The following is a 21032-nucleotide window of genomic DNA, read 5'->3' on the forward strand; positions in this document are numbered from 1 at the left end:
AGAGGAACCATAACCTATTCTCTTGGTACAAATCTCTAAGACACAGTAGATGTGAGTTAGGGAAAGTGCAAATATTAAAAATGTGTCTCTTTGGGTTGGGGATTTAGCTCAGTGGTTCCAGCGCCTGCCTCACAAGCGAAAGGTCCGGAGTTTGATCCCCTGTACCAAAACAAAACATGTGTCTCTTTTTTCTGTTTGTAAAAGCAATTCGAGTTTGTTATCATATACAACTTAGAAATGCCTGTCATTCACATTTTAATCAGTTTAGTACTTATTTTTTCCTGGGCACTTATTTTGTAATGACTGGCGGTGTGGTGTGTTTGCTATTTCATATTATGACTTGCTTAGATTATTTTGTTGGGTTTTTAAAAGCTACTTAATAAAAATTAAGCTATTTAATGGCTGCATGACATTCAAGTCCATGGAGGCATTATGATATATCTAAACCTTATTTAAACAATATCAAAGGGAAAAGGTTATTTCCTTTTAAATCATTTCCAGTAAACTTCTTTGATAGATTTGCATATAAATGATCCTTTTTTAGGTCTAAAGAATTATTAGATGAACAGTTAAGCACAATTTCGCTGCTGATGTATGCTGCCAAATTGCTTTTTAGAAATCTTTCATATGAATTATTTTCTAAAAGGCATCCATGAGGGCCTGCTGGTGCACACTTGTAATCCTGGCGTTCTGGAGGCTGAGGCAGGAGGACTTCAAGGTCAAGCCTCGCCTGAGCAACTGAGTGACTTAGTGATACCCTGTCTTGTAATAAAGTTTTCCATAGAAAGATATTCTCTCACTCACGAAGGAGGGGCTGTTCAGCCTCTACCACGTGCCTGGGCCTTGCTCAGTGCTGGAAAATCTCAGGGAGTCACAGAGACTCCTTTGGAAAACTTTCATTATGGAGAAGACAGAAAAAAAAATCCAGCATAAGAACTGCACAAATCATAGCACTATAAATGAAAGCAGAAAGAATCAGGCTTCATGGCTCAAATTTGACTTGTGTTATGATTACAAAAACAAAATATTACTTTACTTAACCCATTTGTTTGATAATGAGGTTTGAGGCCTTTCCAGTAACTAAGGTTTATTTATGAAGAACACAGTCCAGGCGGTAATGTTCCCTTCAGGCAGGAATTTCCTGTTTTAGTCTCTGACATTCTTATGTGTGTGTTTCACTGAATTGTTCATCTCCACACAGAAAGAAGGCAAAGCAACTCATTTGTGGGGGGTTAAGTGACTTGTGAGAATCTGTTTTCCTTCCTGAGAGTAGCCTTTCATGGAAACCAAAACCTTATTCTGAAAAGGGACGAAAGAAAGAAAGAAGAGAAGGAGGACCAGCCCCTGAGAATATAATATGAAGCTTTCACAAGCAGCAGGGCCCCTTCTCTTTTTCCTGCTGAATTAGCAAGAGGCCCACGAAGTGGTCGCAGGATCGCTAACGGGTCCTGGATGCTCTTCACTGAGAACGCGACAGACACCGCGAGAAGCATTCTCTAGGGGACTTAGGAGTCCAGCGAGAGGGGCGCGGTCACACTTCCGTGTCCCGAGGAGACGGCCAGGCTGGGCTGGACTCGGGCGTGGGCTTCCAGCACCGTTATTCACAGCTCCGCTGGTGCCGCTGACCCACGAGGTCCTCTTCTCTGGGACGGCGCTAGGGACAAGGCCAGGCCAATACTGTTAATGCGGTGCGTTCCACAAAGGCAAACAGGCGAAGAGAACACGAGCTACCACGAAGCAGGATTGGGAGAGGGCAGGGAAGGGGCGGAGGAGCAAGAGAGAGCGGTGCGGCCCTGTGCCTCGGAGGCTTCAGCTGGGCCGGGACCGCAGGGCTGCAGAAGCTGGAGCTGCTACCCCGACGCGCTGCCGGCCACGGAGTGCACAAAGGGCCCCAAGGGGGAGAAGGTTTGTCAGCGTAGAGAAGGAAAGTGGGAAAGTTGCTTTTCCCTGAATTCACTGCAACCAACGTGAAAACGGTGCAGGTGCCGCTCCCTGGCGCGGGTGGTTTGAAAGTCTGTCGTGCAGAAAGCACAGCTCTGTCGCCCTTTAGTAAGCGGGACGCCCGGGGCGGCAGCGCCTCAGCGAGGCTCCACGAAGTGCGTGCATCCGCAGCTCACCGAAGTTGCAGAGAAACCGCTTCTAACCCTTGGTGTTCTCCAGAGAAAGGCAAGTACCAGCAACTGCTCCAAATTTCTCTTTGTTCTCCTAAAATTACTGCTGGTTGCGTCTCAAAAGGATCTTTAAAGGTTCTTATTAAGTTTTCAGGACTTTTAGTAGCTGAAAGAGCAAAAAACAAATATTATGTCACTGGAACGAAATAGGGGTATTAAATCTGATGCAACTTCAGTGGTGGTGCATGGAGTTTTTCCAAAATTTTTGTATTTTTAATTAGAGATTTGTCGTTCATCCACATGGAGATGGATTATAAATTTGTAATTCTTGGTTGCTAAACTGCTAAACAACACACTGTGATCCTTGAAATACTAAACATGTTAGACTTTTCGTTTGGATTTATGTAAATTTCCTTGGATCCTGACTCTAAAGAACATTAAATTTGCATAGAATTTAAAAAACAACAACAACGTCTTAGAAGCACCCTTGGGATTTCATTGGACCCACCCATAGAATCCGGGACTATGGTCCCAACTCAAGTCCCTCGTGCCTTGTAAAGTAACCTAGTCCCGAATGGCAAAGATGAAGGCAGGGACACATCAGGAGGTTTTAGGAAGCCAGTACTTGTCCTAAGGCATCACCGAGCCATGTGCCACCTCCACGTGTGGCTTTTACTATGCAGGGGGGTCAAGGGTAAGCAGAAAAAGTCACGTCTGGTTGCTTTACACAGAAAGGAGACCACTGGCAAGACCGAAGTGAGGACAGAGGCTGGTGCAAGGGGCACAAGTGGAGTCCAGGTGTGATGGGAACCAGAACCACAGCCAGGACAAGGCGGCTGGTGAGAAGCCCGTGGGTGGCACCGTGGCCCTTGCCATGCACGTCCCGGGCCTGGCACAGCCCAGGGTGCGGCCATCCCCAGTCCTGAGACCGCTGCGCCTTCGGTCTGTGCCAGGTAAAGTAGCTTCCCGAAGCTGCCCATCACTTCTCACTCCCAAAGTCTGGGAGTTGAGGGCGGCGACACCTGGTCTGCATGCCCTGGGAGCTGTGCACCTCAGGACTCTGCAGTCCTGTCCGTATCTGTCTCAGGGTGCCCGCCGGAAGTACGTCCTGGCACTGGGCACCTGGCACATGCAAGTGTGCAGTAGACTGCTTGGACTCGGAGGCAGGCCGTGCCGCCCTTCCAGGGAACCCTTGGCCGCTGGTGACTATGGAAGCTGCCCTTCCTTGCGTGGTTTCGCTACAGTTTGATGTTAGACCGCCGTCTCCGTATGGCCCGTGATTTACCTTCCGTGTGTACACACCCAGTACGAATGCAGACACCTCGCTGTCTCGAGTCACACGGATGACACAACCCACGAATCCCCCGGATGATTCAGCACTGGATTTGTTTCTCAAGGTGTGGCCGGAGTGCACTGCTGACACACCATGTTCTCCGCCCTGACCCGCCCTGTGGGGCCCTTGTCTTCATTTTGCTGATGTGGGCGGGGCCGAACCTTTGCCCGTGGCCTAGTAAAGCTGAATTCCAACCACGGAGTGAGCTGGCCTGGCCTTGGGAGACAGCACTTAAATGTGGCGATGCCGCTGAATTATTAAATGAAGACTAGGAAGACAGAAACCAAAAGGAGATGCTTGTGCTTAAAAAAAAAAAAAAAAGCCAGAATGTGTGGAGGAACTCCAATAATTTGAAAAACACACTTTCTCTCTCTCTCTCTTTTTTTTTTTTTTTTTGGTACCAAGGATCGAACTTGGGTCCTTGGGCTTTCAAGGCAGGCAGTGGAACCACTGAGCTAAACTCCCAGCCCAGACATTTTTTGGGGGGGGTACCAGGGATCAAACTTGGGACCTTATGCTTGTGAGGTGGGCAGCAGATCCACTGAGCTAAATCCCCAGCTCTTGGTCTCTTTTAATATGACACCTCTTACTGGAATATCTAGAAGCTTCTGAAAGAAAGGTCCAGAAAGAACCCTGTGTCAGCGGCTCCACTCAAACCCAGCAGAATGCAGGTCTTGGTGGGCATGGCTGTAACCCAAAGATTGGTGAGGACAGAAGTAAATAGAGAAGCCTACCCCAGGGCTTCACTCTTTGGCCCAGGGACTGCACTTGTAGAAACCTCACCTTAGGAACAGTCCAGGATGAGGAGACCAGGAGATGTGGAAAGGAAATTTATGCACAGTGATACTGGTCCAAAGGCCAATTTTAATAGTAAGAATCAGAATCCGTATACATCCAACAATACCAATGATGAATACTTAGTAGTTTTTTAAATTATATAAAATGTGGTACTGGGTGCTTGATAGGAATGCTCTCATCAAACTTCAAGAGAGAAGCCCTGCTATTATCCAATTTTACAGGTGAAGAAACTGAGTCACAGAAGGACAAACAACTTGTCCAGAGCTGCATGACTCCACGTGCTGGAGCTGAGGTGTAGACGGTTTCACCCGCGTCCACTTCGGTCTTTGAAATCACCAAGCTATAAGGGTTCCCCACAGGCGAATCGCTGAATAAACACAGCTCAAACATGATGAAATATTAAATAGCCATCGTATGATGTTTTGGATGATTTTTAGTAGCATAACAAAACGTTCACTCTGCGACACTGAACGAAAAAGACAGAGCACACCGCAGTAAAGAGTATGATCTCCATAGAGTACAGATGTACACAGAAGATGCGACAAATATAAAAAAGAGTTGTTCCTAGTTTGTGAACAAACACAGAACTGTGTATGTCTTCCTATACGGCTATACTTTTCGAGTCCTATATTAGCACGTATTGCTCATACAGTCAAGGAAAATACTGTAGTTGGTTTAGGAAAAAAATAAAAGGATTGGTGCTATCTAGTCGTAGCTCCTGTGTGGGGGTCCCCATCCTCCAGGCCCATGGCTCCCCAGCGCCGGCAGAGAAAGTGGGGTCCCATCCGGGGACAGCTCCAGGCCCAGGCTGTCCAGCAGCAGGAGGACACTGTTCACTGGTGGGTCTGGTGCGGCACAGGGCGGGACGGGGTTTCCTCTGCAGCTGCCTCCTGGGCGTGCAGGGCAAGCTCATCCCCTTTCTAGGACTGTTTCTTCACCCGTAAACGGCAGAGAGAACTGTCCACCTGACCAGGGCGGGGGTGCAAAGCCAGAAGGCGGTGAAGTCTGGTGTGTGGCCTGGGCGTGATGAGTACTCACTAAACCCACACTGCACGGGGAGAGAAAACACATTTGTCCCTGTGGTAGGCACAGAAAGGCGTATGGGCAGGTCTGGGAATGAATGGAATACCAGGTCCATTTCAGTGGATTTGATTAATTTAACCTGGCATTTGGTGAGTCAGAGAATGCGGTTATGTTATGACTTAAGTTTTATCCAAGACTATATTTCCATGTGTGTGTGTATCTGTGCACTGGGCATTAGACCCAGGGCCTTTACACTGAGCTACATCCCCAGCCCTTTTCATTTTTTTATTTTGAGATGGCATTTCTCTAAGTTGCCCCAGGTGGGCTCCAAATTCTGAACCTCCTGCCTCAGCCTCCCCAGGTGCTGGGATTATAGGCCTGCATCTTCACACTCAGCTAGCAATGACATTTCTTGCCTGAAATCACCCTAACTTTCCTTCAAATACATTGTTGGAGGCCAACTCTAAAGTTCTCTGTCAGTGTGTATAAACCATAAAAAAAATTCTTCCCAAATCAGAGAGGGTCTGAGCTCCCTGAGAATATTCAAATACGCCCCGTGAGAGAAACAGGCGGGATTTAACATTCTGTTGTGGGGACACAATCGTCTCATGAAAAGCAACACCATGGGTATTAAATAAATAAGGAGGACACTCTGAGACTTTCCTGACCCTTAGCCAACACCCTGATTAGAGCTGACAGAAACAATGTTTTTCAGTTGAAAAGGCATCGTGTGTCTGCCTGTGTGTGTGTGAATTCTTTCCTGTGTTAAAATACATGAAGATACTTATAAAATACTAACAGCTGGTGAATTAAGGGGAGTGCAATTAGGTTCTTTCATCTGCTTCTTACTTTTCCTGTTTAAATGTCTTTATGATAACTTCTGCTTGTGTAATGAGTGTTACCTATGCCTTTAAAAGAAATGACCGGCCACTTGGTGGCAATGTGCTGGGAGAGAGTGGGATCAGGACTGGTCCCTGCTTTGAAAGCCCTGTCCTGTGCTTAAAAGCGTCATGGATTTGACTGCTTCTCTGATAGTCTTCTTTGTGAGTTGTCTTCCTCAGGTATCTGATTATTTCTAAGATTACCCTCTCATAATTAAGTACCTCTTTTCAATGACTTTAATCTAATTCCAGTGAATGTATCTGTTTATTTGAAACTGAAACAAATAGACTCTAAAGTGAGACTGCATTTATTCTCCATTAGGGCTAATAAAGCCCTATCAACCATGAAAATTATTTTTACATGATGAGAATTAATAACTGAGTAAATTTTCATTGCAAATAACTACCTGCTGCTTGTACAACATAATTACGTTAGCCTTTATTAAGAGCCACCATGTCACTGCTTTTAAATAAAAATGCTAATTTTTAAATTATTAAGAGTAAAAATAGAAATAATAGAGCACCATATCTGTGCCTCGGCCAGGCTGAACAGTGTTGGGTTTTATGGTGCGTCTGGGGTCCACGACTCGCTGTGCCTGGAAAGGACACGGTTTCCATGAGTAACCCTGACACTCGGCCAGCGGGGCTGTGGTCCTCAAGTCTGATGCGGACACACCAGCCAGGGAGCAGAAGAAACTCAGCGAAGCCAGAGAGAAGCTCTGGGCAGCCACAACTCAGAGGGACGCTTTCCTCCTAGGTAGAGAAGCCAGAATAAAAACAGGAAAGGACTTCCGGCCTCTGACGTTTTCACCCACTGTTCTCAGGAAATTGCCCTGCAATAGAAAAGTAGCCTTTTCCAAAAATTTCCAAAGACCCATGGGAACTTTTGCACTGAAACTGTGTGGTCCATTTTTCCAAGAGTTGCAGGGACCCCCGTAGCTTGTTATCTAAGGCTGTGCTATCTCAGCAACCGCCAGGGACACCCCACCTTGTGATTCTCCCAAAAGAATTGTTTGGCAAAGAACTGAATGCCAGCTCCAGAATGACTGGGCAGGGCTTGTGTCCCTCTCCGGGACTCAGTTTAGAACCGACTTCAGGAATGTCTGCAGGCGTCGCGTCCTTGAAGTCACCTCGGGCAGTGGCAACTTCGGTTACAGCAGGGTGGGAGGCAGTTTCCGTGCAGGCCTCCGCTGAGGTCAGAGCTTCCATCGATAAGGCGAAGCCAGGGCGGCCAGGGTCCCCGTGGGGAGCGGGCAGAGAGGGGTTCGAGGACGCCCCTTGGGCCCCGCGCTACCACCCAGCATTTCTGCTCATTAAAACCAGGCTCGGGGGCCTTACAGGGCGGTGGCGCCCCCAGACTGCGCCAGCCCGGAGGTCTCGGGAAGGCACCTGTATCTCATCATCTCCCGGAAGTTCCTTGGCGTCTGTCTCTGAAGCCTGGTGAGTGAGGGACGCAGGCGGCAGCTGGCAGACCTTGGAAGGTGCGGCCGTCCCTGGGGCGTTTCGTCCTCGGAGGCTGACCCAGGGGAGACGCACTCCTGCAGGCCGCCGCTTTGGTTCCCGCTTCCAGGCCATCAGAGCTCAGCTCTCAGCAGGGAGAAGGGCTCCGGGGAGCCCGAGATGCTGATGCCCTGTCCTCTGTCAGCCCCCCAGGTCACCCCGCGGCCCCTGCAGCGTGGCGCTCGGGACTCAGACTCCGGGCTCCTGGTCGCTTCCGTCTTACAGAGTCACCTGACTTCCGGTAAGAAGATGGCTCTGAGGCTCTTGGGGAGTTTTAACAACCACCCGTCGAACCCCTTGCGCTGGAAATCACACCGGGCACAAGGCTCTGGGTAGTAAGATATGCCCCGTGCTCTCTGGAGAGAAACACTCCGCAAGGTTCAATCTGCTTAGAGCTGAATCTGAGGGCTGATTTTGCCAGCTGTTGCAGTGGTGTGGGTAGATTTTCATTTCATTAAGTTCTGGACGGCAAGTCCCAGAAACTCCTTTCTGAAAATATACCCCTATCTGCCCTGTGCTAGCAGTTTATATCATCACCTTTTTCAGTCTTCAAAACAACGAAGTGAGACAGGTGTTACGTATCTGTCCCACAGATGAGAAAACTGAAGCTCAGAGAGGCTGAGGAACTTGTGTAAGGGTCACACAGCTGCCAAGCAGCAGCTGAAAGTTCAAATCTGGCCTTTTAAATCTTGTAATCCCGCCAGGTTTGGTGGCACACAGCTGTGATCCAAGCACTGGGTAGGCTGAGGCAGGAAGATCACCATGAGTTCGAGCTCAACCTGGGCTACACAATGAGTTGAAGGCCAGCCTGAACTACATAGTGAGACCCTGTCTCCAAAAACCAAACCAAACCAAACCAAAGTCTTGCAGTCTCTGCCCTTTCTTGTACATAAACCAGCTCCTGCTTTTTTTGTTAGTGGCACTGGCTATTTCTTATTAATAAGCATATGCCCAAATGATTTAGGCAAGAAAATATTAGGTCCGGTTGTACAATGGACACATATAGCTCTAAATAGGAATTTTTAAATTGAGAAGCTTCTCATTCCTTCCTGGGTAGACCTTAATCTCTAGCACACAAATCTGCTAGAACTGGCAGGAGAATGGATGTTGGGCACTGAGAGTCTTTGTCCTTTTGTTTAATTCCTCAGCAAGCATTCCTTCAGCGTCTCCTGCGCTGCAGCCCTGGTCTGGGTAGGGGAAAGTCTGCAGTGCCATCTTCCCAGGGCTCCCCTTCCAGGCGGTGAGGGAAGCAGCACGGAAAGGGGCAGGAGCTGGGTGGCGGCCAGCGCAGGGTGTTCATCTGTCTGGGGATCGCTGAGGCCAGGGACTCTGCCGCTGTGGGCCAGGACCCAGCACCTCTATTTTATGTACACACCAGTGTCTCAGTGCTGAGGGGCAGGGTCCCATGCTGGTCTTGCCCCCCTCCTCCTTCATCCCTCTCCCAGCACCTCAGTAACCTGGAAATTCTCCACCCAGCTCCAAGTGCTCTGCCCACAGCACCGGGCGGCCTACAACCCCCAGGGGCTTGAACTGTTCGCCAATAGTGCTTCAGCCCCAGGGAAACACAAAGTCCCTCTTCCGCTGGGGAAAAGCTATGTGGGCCCCTGCCTGCCGGCTGGGTCTAGGAGAAGGACCAGAAACGTGGCACCCTCAAAGGTGTAGAAATAACCAGGGTTATGGATCCAAGAAATGAGGAGGAGGATAGGGGGGGAACCAAAATCCTGTATGGCCCAAGGACAAATTCCAGTCTAAATCAACTCTTAGGGATCACTAGGGTGTGGTGGTGCATACCTGTAATCCTAACACTGCAGAGGCTGAGGCAGGAGGATTGCCATGAGTTTGAGCTTAAAAATAGCCTGAACTATAGAGCAATACCCTGTCTCAAAAACAAAACAAAAAAACCCTTAGGTATCTCCTATATTTGAAAATAGAGCTGTTTTTCATGTGCCAGGAAGAAACTGTGATAAGCCCAGTGGTAACACCTGTTGAATAAATTCTATTGATTATTTGAAGATCTCCGGAGATGAATACAGCTTTAAAATGCTAGAAAGGCACTGAGAATCTGTGTGCACGATACACAGCAGTTTGGGTTCTTCCTTAGAGCACACAAATGTCCTTTCTCAGCAGGAAAAGTTTCAGTGATGAGAAGCTGCATGTCAAATCTGTCTCACACAAAGGTTAAAGAAACAAAAACCAGCCCTCTTGTGGCTGTGGCCAGTATCAGACCTTGCCACAGCTATCAGGAATCATGACCTGAGTCAGACAAACCAAGTGTGGTTCATCGCTGAGGGCATTCGGAGAAAATGTGCACGCAGACCGCCGCCCATGCAGGGCCGGTCTGGAAACCCACTGTCTCCTCGCGCACGCAGCCTCTTCGCTCAAACGAAAACTCCTCCCCGGCCCAGAGCCGGTGTGGAACCGCGCCCCAGCCCAGAGCGACCCTTTCCCCTTTCCTCCGGGATCCGTGGCCTCCACTGGGGGCCAAGTGGAGGGACCTGTGACTCGGGCGCCCCTGGAACACTAACGCTTCCTTAAAATCACTTTCTTTCCCTTTCATTAGACAACAGGCAAGATGTTGGACTTTTATCCGGAATGCTCTTCTTCGCCGTCACGCTGTCAATCCTTTCTTTGATCGGGATATTTAACAGATCGCTGCGAACCGGGTAGGTTTTGTACTTTGTGTTTTCTGATCATACATCTGCGCTATCAAAATTCTGCTATTTACTGGACAAATGCATTAACATTTGTACAAAAAATAAATAAAAGCACAACACACGGTGAGAACAAACGGGTGCCGAGCTCTCTACAAATGTCACTTACTTCATCCTCACAGTGGCCTCCCCAGGAAAGCTCGGGGCAGTTTTACAGATGACCCAGAGAGGCTGGGGGCTCAGCCCAAGGTCAGAGAGCACAGCCAGGACTCCAGGCACAGCTGAGACAGGGAGGTGTCTCTCCTGCTCGCCACGTTGTTATGATGCCTCAGTGTTGCCCACAGTGCCTGGATTCTTTTTGCTTCTTTGCATTTTTTAAGGCAGGGCCTAAGTGTGTAGTTCAACTGCCCTTGAACTCACTATGTGGCCCGGGCTTGCTTTGAAATCTCAGTGATCCTCCTGCCTCAGCCTCCTGAGTGCTGAGATCACAGGCATGCGCCACCAGGCCTGGCTCCTGCCTGGGATTCTTGACAGTGGTTAAGGCAGGAACTGCCTGGAGTTCTCCCCAAGCAAATCAACGGATTCAATATGAAAAGAGGCGTGGAAGGGGCCACTTTCTGTTACTTTCAGGACTCCAACCTTGAAGCATTTCTTCCTTCAATCATTTTTCCCCCAATGTGGTGACGTTTGAGGGAAGTCATGTAGGAAAGCAAGGCTTTTGGCTTTCTAAATTTGACAGGTGCTTGCGTATTTCTGCTTTGTTAACAGAGTTGCCCTGTGTGGCTCTTTCCCAGAGGATCAACTTACACACAGATGCTAATTCTCTGCCAAGTTGGCCCTGAGTTTCTGCATCATCACCTTTTGCTTGCGATGTAATCTTCCTTTTAAATGTACAATCTCAGTGCAGTGGAAAGATGATTTTAAAAAGCTATTCTAAAAGGTACAGTCATGGCTTCCTATCCACATGCTCACAACTTGAGAAATATTTCAAAATCTAAACTGCATGCTGACAGATCTCTGCTGTCCTTGTGAGAAGGGAGAACGACATAGAATTTTATTTTGGGTTGTATTAAAATATACGTGATTATAAAGCCCTTGGAAACCTCTTAATGTTCAAAGTAGCACCCCATAAAAACATTAATAGTCCTATTATCCAAAGAGTCCTAGTTAGTTTAAATGACATTCAGTTTGCTACTAGAAATAACATAAAAACAAACTTGCAGTTGGTAATAACAAGGAAATGGAGTAATTCTGGGTCAATTTAATTATTGAAATAAGTACTCTTTTTATAAATGAGATAAGCTGGGGATCTAGCTCAGTGGTGCTGCCACCTGCCTTGTTAGCTCTAGGTCCCCAGTTTGATCCCTGGTACCAAAAAATATATATATATAATATTTAATAGGATATATTAATAATATATAATGTATATTTAATAATATATTAATAATAATGATTATATATAAAGAATATAATTTCAATATAGTGATTTTGCATACAAGTAGGTATTTATTTTTTCCACACTTCATCCTTCATTAGCACACGTTTGCAGCACCGGACGGTCACATTCCTCGTGGGGAATGTGGTCACGTGTGCATAACACATGTTCATTCGTTCATTCTTTCTTCATTCCCTTCCTCTCTCCTTTCCCTCTTCCCTCTCTTGGTTCCCTTTCCAGGAGATACTGTTATTTAACATAACAGCATATTGTTTATAAAAGGCCTGCATCGGAATCAGGGGAGAATGAAACGCAAAGCTTCTTAAATATAATCAAACCAGTAGTTGGAGAAGGTACATAAATATGCTCTCACCGTGTCAGCAGGCTGTAGAAAGTTCGAAGCCTGAACTCGCTAGCTCGGTCTACGCTTCCAGACTAAAGCCGAGGTCAAGCAGGGCTTGGGAGGTCCTTTCGGCCTCTGGCTGGCACTTGGTAAAGTCCCTGGGGAAGCGCATGGACAGTGACCGGGCCCTGTCTGTGTCCTCGGGTCCTGGTCAGCAGTGAGAACGAGTCTGAGATCAGCTTGAGTCTCCCGCCTTCCCAGGGCAGCCACTCCGCCCAGATCACCGTGGACCGTGGGCGTGGAAAACGTGGTGGAAAACTGGTGCGAGGGCGGGTGGGACAGGCACAGCCCCTCCCCACTGTCCCTGCTGCTGCCACCCCCTCAGCATCGCCCAAGAGGACACAGCTGTCCCTGATCCCCTGTGCTCGTCTGCAGCAGCCCTCCAGGAACGTGCTTCTTCTGACGGGTCGTTTCGTTTTTTAGAATTACAAGAAAAATCTTACTGCTGATACCCAGGTGGCTTCATGAACAGATCCCTAACATAGAGAACAGTAACGTTGTGAAAATGCTACAGGTAACGACCGCACACCGTCAAACCAAAACCTGGGCAGGGGAGCGAGGTCCAGACTGACAGTTGAGTAGAGTCCCATTCAGATAGATTTGTGCACACATCATAACCAGATGCAGAGACGGCCCAAACGTGCTGTGAGGGCCAGGAGAAGAGGCAGGAAGCTGAGGAGCGGCCTGGGGGAGGGGACAGCGTGAGCTGAGGGGAGATGTGACTAGAGAGGCCAGACCAGCAGGCTGGGTAGGCGAACAGGGGCGTTTATCAGATCCAAGTGGCTGTGTTCAAAGCTCTCAGGAGCCTGCTAATCAGCTCCTTCCCACCGTGCCCTTGGTACTGGCACCTGGCAAGTTCCCTGAGAGGCCAGGCCTGAGGAAAACTCCAGTGCGCCTCAGGTGACTTCACTGAAGAGCCTTCCCCTGGCCAGGCAGCCTCTCTGCCATGGGCTCTGGGGATGGAGGTTTCTGCTCAGGAAAGAGGTCAGCTGTCTCGGCCAAGTGGGCTCTGAATAGGACTTAGACCGGAAGTTCCCAAACAGAGAAGCTCCGACTTCTTCCTCACAGCTCCGGAGGTCAGGAAACCCGAGGTCAGGGTGAGATGTCAGCGTAGCCCTCTGGCAGACGGATGGTGGACAGGTGGACCTCTCTCCCCTGTCTCTTGCTCACTAACTGCTTTCACGAGGGATCCATCCATGTGACCCAGTCAGCTCCCAGAGGCCCCACTCCAAATATCATCACACTGGCTCGAGCACACGAATGGGGGAGCAGGGTTTACAGACCTTCGATCTGTAGCAGGGGGCAGTCGTTTTATAATTGCCTTGGGTGGGAATTATTTTCTCCAAGACTAATCAAATCCACTTCTTATCCAGAAAAGTCCAGGGACTAAAACCCACCTGTGTCTGGATTACGAGTAGCTCTACACCTTTGGAAAATAGCATTTATCACAGCCTTTCTCTCAAGATATGAGCAAAACAGGAGGCTCAGACTTTTCTTGGATTTAATTAAAAAAATATTTTCTTGTAGTGAGGCTCCAAACTAAGGTTTGATCCAACATATTCTAAAGCCCAACTTTTTTCCTTTTTTTGAGACAGGTTCTCACTGTATAATTCAGGCTGGTCTTGAACTCATGATGTAGCCTGAGCTTGCCTTGAACTCACAGAAATTTTCCTGACTCAGCCTCCTGAGTGATAGGATTATAGGTGTGCCCTTCCATGCCTGGCTACAAAGCCCAGCTTTTAAAAGGCCCTAAAGTAACGTGCATGTTAATATGTAGGAATCTTCTTTCTCTTTAAAAAAAATCAAGCAATGTGCTAAAGTTGTGGATTATTTTTTATTATTCCTTTGCTTCAGTTCCCTCTTGGGAGAATTTAATAAAAATTTTGAAGCAAGTAAGGTAAGAAAAGAAAGGAAGGAAAGCATACAGGATGATAAACGATATGTAAAAAGGGAGAGGAAAAGGAAAGTCATGAGGAAGAAAATTCCCAGCCCTCCTTCATTTATCCAATTGGCTCCTTTCAATGACTCTTATTAAATAGAACAATGTCTCTTTTTTCCTAGGAAAAAAATGAATTTGTTAATAATAATTCCAGTGAACAAGTCCTTTATGTTGATCCTGTGATTACAGAGATAATAGAAATTTCCCCCTCAGAAGACCACAAGCCCGCAGATTACAGGAAGGAAATGAAAACAGGAGCCCAGGACATGAAAGCATCACTGTTCACCAAGAGCAATGTGGTGTACATTCCTGATCTCAGCGCTGGTTACAAGCCCCAGATCTCAAATTTCCTCCCTGGGAGAAACCATGTTAGCAACACAGATGAAATCGATCCCTCTGCCCCTCAACCAGCAGTGGACTCCTTAGACCTAGGAAAGAATGCCAGGTTTAAAAAATATCCTCAGCTTGCTTTTTCTGTCTCCAGTATGAATTCACTAAACAACACACTAATTCTTGAAGAATTAAGCCTTATTCTCAGCCAAGGCGAATGCAGTCCTCCTGACGCACAGAACTCAGTTGAGGATGAAAGCACCGTGCTTTTAGAGTGTGATTCACCCAGGGAATCGCTCCCAGAACAAACCCTATTGCCGGATGAATTCGTCTCCTGCTTGGGGATCATGAATGAGGAGTTGCCATCAGTTAACCCTTACTTTCCACAGAGTATCTTGGAAAGCCACTTCAATAGGATTTCACTCTTGAAAAAGTAGAGCTCGTAGCCAAAGTCCATATGGGAAAGCTGCCTTGGATTGGGAGGTTGGATCTCCCCCTCAAGAGAAATGTAATCTGCCTCCAAGATCCCAAAGTGGAACTTGCTTTGTGGTCACAAAAACAAAAACAAAAACGAAATCAGCATTAGTACGGAAACCAACACATTTTTTAAAAAATCAAACTACTTCCTCTTCCTATTTTCCTTCATTGAAATGTACAGAGTAGCTCTGCTGTGTCAAGGAAGGATAAGTAACACAAGATGTACAGTGGTGAAATAAATACCAGAAGCCATTTTTTAAAATAAAACATCACTATTTGCTTGCAAAGGGAGAAGCTTGTTTAATTTTCATCCTATCACGTCAGGTTCTCTTGAGTAGATTAAAATATAGCTCCAAAGAGAAAACTTAGTCAAAGAAGAAAGAAAGGGGTAGTTTAGTATGGGCACCCTGAGTTCGCTTTCTGCATTGGAGTTAACAGTGGTGGTGCTGTTCTCCTGTGGCATTGCTGGCCCATCCCTAAACAATCATGGAATCCGGGGAGGTAGCAGGATGCAGGACCAGCAGGATGTAATTATTTTTGGTATCATCTAGCTATTAGACTTGTTAAAACAGACCCTGTGCCTGGAGCTGCACTGCACTCGCCACCCCTGCAGACATCACTAGCCGATAGCCGCATGTCTGGCTTTCCTTTTCCTGGTTCTCTATGGCTGCTTTGCTCCAAAGTGGAACAACACCAGAGTGCAAAAAGCTCATCCCCTGCCATGAATTCAGTTGTCTCTGTTGAAACATAAATCTCTTTAAATATCTTGATTTTTATCCTATGCATTTACCCTATTCTTCTCCAAAGAAAAGATCATAAAGAAACAAAGAGGCAAGGAGTATTGGAAACAGAAAGAACCAGACTGAGATTCATCTTTGATGTTTAACAACCCAGTGTGGACACTTGGTGGCATGGGAATAGTGGTTTTATAGTGCGTTTCACTGTCGTAATTTATTGATATCAGAAAAGCTGCTGTCAAGCTGGAAGAAGACAGCGCCCCCACTGCTGCGAAGCCTCCTTGTGGGCTTTGTCTCGGCCTCGGGGCAGGAAGGCCGCTGCTTCCCCGCCTCTGGTGTCCCCCACACCACCCCACTGTCATGCACAGAAGAGACCAGACAGACCCCATGCTCTATGCCAGCCTTTGGGTGCCCAGGGATTGGGAACTGTACTTAGCCACGGCCCCATCCGTGGGGAAATTTCAGCTGCTTTATCACAATGCAAGCTCAGCGCAGAATCTGGGATTTTCTCTCCAGGATTTTATTTAACCAGGATTCACTGGACCGTTGAAAAGCCTTAACGTGAGCAAGGCACTTCGGACGCTGTGGATATTAACACAGCCAGCCAAGTCCCTGCACCCGGGGCTTGCATTCTAGGGGCCAGAGGCACGCCATAGAGAGGGTGGTCATTGGCTTCAAAGACCTTGCATTTAGTGGGGAAGTGGTCGGGTGGGGATGGAGAGAGGAGAAAGAAACACAGAAGGAAAAGCATGGATGGTAAGTACTGGCCTAGACAGGTAGGCGGGATTAGGAGGTGGAGAGCAGTGTGCACGGCACTGGGTGACATCGCCACGGAGACAGCATGTGAAGACCAGCTTGTCACATGCAAGTCCCTTCTGTAGGAGAACTCTGGGGTGGCCCCATGTACCTCCTCCCTCCTGTACACATGGCCCTCAGCCACCTCCCCACCCACCTCCCACCCTGGCCTTCTGCAGCCAGCCTTTGCTGTGGGTCCCGGGGACAGGGACATCTTTCCTTCTTCCGGTTCGCTCTTGGGCCTCTTACCAACTTCCTTTCTCCGAATCTCACGCGATGTATCATTTTCTGACTTCTAAATGACATGTCCTGCTGGGAGGTGTGGGTTAGAGAGGAGGAAGAGGAGGAGGAGGAAAAACAGCCTCTCCAAGTGCCAGCCAAAGAGGAAGGGGATAGAACGCAAAGAAAGCAGCAGACTCGCGCTCAGGGCCACTGAATCGAAGCGGAGGGACCCTGCTCGGGACCACACCCGAGCCGGCTGAGGAGTGTTCAGTTCTCCACGCTGCTGGTGCCTCTCCTTCCCCTTTCTTCTTGTAGGAGCAGCAGAGGAGCCACACACGCAGCAGTCTGAAGGGCCGTTTGCGTGGAGCGTGCATGTTGGTTTGCGCACTCTTTGTCTTTTTATTTCTTAAGTAGGACGTTTTCCACTGGCATCAGAAATGGGATGGAAGAAGTGAGAAGACTGGGGATACAGCTGCCGGGTACCATGGGCTGCGACTTCCCTCTCCTGATGTTCCCCAGGCAGGTTCTTCCACCCTGCTTTTGGCATTGAGGGGCGCGGGAAGTGGCAGAAGGGAGGGGTTTTCCTAAAGGAACCGCAGCACGGGATCTTTGCCTCACCACGGTCCGCATCTCCACGTCCAGGGCAGGTGAAGGCAGATGCGTGGGCACAGAGGCCAGGGCCCACGCCCGCGCCCCTCTCCCCTGCCGTCTGTCCCTCTGGGGTCCGCGGCCTGGGCGGCCTGGGACTCCAGACTGCAGCCTCCACTCCGCCTCAGCTCAGAGCTGTGAGCCCACCCGAGGGGAACCTCACCTTCCGGGGAAACCAAGGCGGCGCTGTATGCAAGTTACTCTGCATCTTTCCCACCACTGTGTCGTAAACACCTGGGCTTTGTTCAAGTCTGTGTCTGTCTGGGATCGTGTTGGGAACAGAATTAGATTTTATAAATGGAGAGACCGTCGTACCCTGCTGTGGTTTAGTTCTTTATGAAGTAATTACACCAATTACAGGTGATGTTTTAATGGGAAATGTTACCCTGTTGGCAGACTCCATTGATTTAAAATAAAAGAAGTGATTAGAAACAATTTATGGACCTCTCTCGGGTAAAAGCATGAAACCAATATAAAATAATTGGATTCTGATTCGTGGAATGGGTTGTGTACAACTTCTGTGCATACCACAGCTAAGGGAAAATTGCAAGACCGCTGGCCCAGGTTTGAGAGAATGTTATTACGCTCTTTCCCACTGCTATGATTACACCATTAAATCCCAATTAACGTTCATGTGAGGCTCTCTTAGCCAGTTTGCTAATTTCATTTTTCAACTTAATTTTCAATCACCACTCTATCTTTTATATCCAGAATTTCCATCAATTTTCCACAGATGTATCCCCTTTATGCTTATATTCGAAATACCACTTATTACCCAGCTCTCATAATTAGCATATAGCAGTACAGAAGAACTTAACTCTGAATGGTCTGTCTGTCCTTGGGACGGTAAGCGTATTCCAGCCTGCCTGAGAAGAATAAAATCAAACAAACCCCCCAAGCCTCCTAAGCGAAACAGCAGCGTTGCAGAAACCTGGATCTTTTCTGTGATCATTGTTTCCAGAATTCCAAGAAAACAAAGTTCCATCTCTAACCACACGGGCAAAGCTAAAATTAGTACCTCTGCCGGCACAGGGAGGAAATCATCAACAGTCGAGCTCCGGGACCCAAGTGTGACGTGCGGAAGTCAATAAAACCTACTGTTTTTTCCTTCTGCGCAAGTCCGGCTGCCTGAGAACTTCACTAGCCAAGTGTGCGAGAGAAAGAGTGCAGTGGTTAAATAGAGAGCACTGCATTTTTAAATGACATGTAATTTATGAAAATACAGGTTTTTAGAAGTCGAGGAACTAGGGATACAAATGTAGCAGAAAGTGACACCCCCTTCACACCCTGCCTTCGCACCCACCCTGCCCACAGCGATCTCAACTGTCAACCACCCGGTGGTTTGTTTTTTCTTGATGACGAAAATGTAGTATTGTTCTGTGGCCCACTATTCTTCTCTTTACAAGGTACCTCGGAAACCTTCACGGCTCATTATGTGCAGCTTTACCTTGTTCTGTTAAGCGGTACAGAGTAACCCACAGAATATGTGAATCACGGTGCACCCACCCAGCCCGGAACTGGACATCCAACTGGTTCCCAGTTTCCACTGTTGCACCCATTCCATAAATCGTCATGCATCGATGGGAATTTGGTAAGGGGCACAGCAGAAGGGAGGACAGATTTTCTTTTTCAGACAAAGTCTTGCTGTGTAGCGCAGGCTGGCCTTGAACTCCTCCCTCCCAGTGATCCTCCTGCCTCAGCTTCCCAAGTGCTGGGATTACAGCATTATGTGCCACATTCTTAAATGTGGAATTTTGAGGTCAAGAAATAAAATCACTTCCATTTTGGTAAAGAGTACAAATTATTTCTCCGAAAAGACTTTGGCAATGTGGTCATGATTTAAAATGCTGGTCCATCTTTGGGGTACTTGTTTCATCTTTTTTTTTTTTTTAGAAGTTGATCATTCTCTTGTGAGTTTCCTCTTGTGTTCTTTACTTTTAAACTCAATTTTGTTGTATTCTTTGGCCATTTTTCTGTTGGGTCAGGGGTTGTTTTCTTAGCTATTTGCAAGTGTTTTATAGATAACCTTTTCTGTTACATGTCTGTGGTCCAAATACTTTTTCCCCTGCCTATCTTTTAAAAAATCTTTTGCCACACAAAAGCTTTAAAGTTGTATGTAGTCAATCTGTTGGTATTTTTTAAAATGATTTCTGGGCTAGCTATCGATATCTATACCTGTATCTATATCATCAATATCTATATCTGCATCATTTTTTAATGGGGCCTTGCTTTGCGGCCCAGGCTGGTCTCAAACTCATGGTGTCAAGCGATCCTCCTGCCTCAGCCTCACAAGAACCACGTGTTACAAAGGGTGTGCACCTCCCTGCCCTGCAAAACTCTTTGTTCGAGTGAGATACTCAGCAAGGCACAGCTTTGGTTAGCATCCACCTCTCAGATCCTGGCCCTGTGGTTTTTCACAAGCCTTTAATTCCCTGAAGATCTGGTTTCTTCCTCCTTTCAAAGGTCACAATTCCCCATGATGAATGTCATCACTCTGTTCTGCAAACTTGTAGTAATAAAAGCAAAGTTAAAAACAAAACTGGTGCCAGGGATTTAGCTCAGTGGTGCAGCCGTCTGCTTTGCAAGTACAAGGTCCTGAGATCAATCCCTGATACAAAAAAGCAAAAAGCAAAACTGGTCACATCGATATCTCCCTCTGGCCATTTGGTGAGAGGACTGGAGGACCGGGTCAAATAACCTAAGAAAGGCAGGAAACCTGGGGCCTGGGAGGAGAGGAAGAGAGGAAGGGAGGAGCAGAGCAAGCAGGGGCTGGAGCCCGAGGAGAGGTGCACTTGGGAGCGCAGGATGCCCAGGGTCCTCTGTTTTGGTGTCCGGAACTGCCTAGTAAACACGTGCAGCCAGTTGTCCATAGTATTTGCTGCTGTTCATGCGGCTTCCCGCTCATCCAGACTGAAGCCAAGCTTGGCACTTGTTTTGCTTGGGGATTCAAGGCAGGAAGATTCGCTGTAACTTTGTCAAAGCTACAAGGCCGTCTGGGTTCTAAGAAGCCACCGGCTGCTGCTCTCGCAGGCTGTTTCTTTCTTTGGTACCATTGGCCCTCGGAAGGCTCCGTCTGAGTGGACAGAGGCAGCGTGCAGGACAGGCCAGAGGCCGCCCGCAGCCTGCCAGGCACAGCGCTCTGTGGACTCGGTAGACCCCACCTTGTTGGGCCAAGCAATGATTCTCCTCAGGACTCAGGCTGTCCTTTCCATTGTTTGGTTTTACCGAAAAGTGGAAATCCTCACTTAGCAAAACAAATGCAGAAAAGCATGTAGAACTGCAACTGGAACCAAAACTGCAAATGGGCGGCTCATTTTCTTTTCTTCTCTTAAGCGCTTGAGTTAAGGACAGTTGAGGATTTTTCATTTGTTTATGGCTGTGCCTTTGGACAACCAGCAGAGTCCCAAGCTCGCTCCTACAACCCTGCCTGGGAAGGTTTGGCCAAGCGGGTGGCTCTGCCCTCCCGGAAACACTTCCTTCACGCCCAGGGCGCGGGCCTCATGGGGGGCAGGAAAAAGCAGACTCATTTTATTACTCTTCCATGTGGATGCGGCTCCTCGCAAGGGAGTGGAGAGCGGAAGAAATGCCCGAAGCAGAGGCTGCTCGTGCGTTTTAGACGAGTGGTAAATTTGTGAAGAAACGCCAGCCGAGGGTGTGGAGCGGGACAGCGACCTTCAAAAGCGGTCAGGGGACACGGGGTGTGCACCCCGAGGGAGCCAGGAGCCGCCTCCGTGACCCCGCGGCGGGAA

The 21032-nt window shown here is 48.0% G+C and overlaps 1 protein-coding gene across 1 annotated transcript in view; it reads left to right on the forward strand.

Moving 5' to 3' along the window:
• The window catches only part of Il23r (interleukin 23 receptor), a 37666-nt gene extending 22540 nt beyond the window's left edge, over positions 1-15126 (forward strand). Inside the window, exons 7-10 of the mRNA XM_010605106.2 lie at positions 7792-7887; positions 10207-10309; positions 12559-12649; positions 14197-15126. Coding sequence (XP_010603408.1) covers positions 7792-7887; positions 10207-10309; positions 12559-12649; positions 14197-14841 — 935 coding nt within the window. The 3' untranslated portion in view covers positions 14842-15126. The remainder of the gene's footprint in view (positions 1-7791; positions 7888-10206; positions 10310-12558; positions 12650-14196) is intronic.
• Positions 15127-21032: the final 5906 nt, after the last annotated feature.

This window comes from Fukomys damarensis, unplaced genomic scaffold, assembly GCF_012274545.1.
Source record: "Fukomys damarensis isolate Sample0158 unplaced genomic scaffold, DMR_v1.0_HiC HiC_scaffold_33, whole genome shotgun sequence".
Classification (NCBI taxonomy): domain Eukaryota; kingdom Metazoa; phylum Chordata; class Mammalia; order Rodentia; family Bathyergidae; genus Fukomys; species Fukomys damarensis.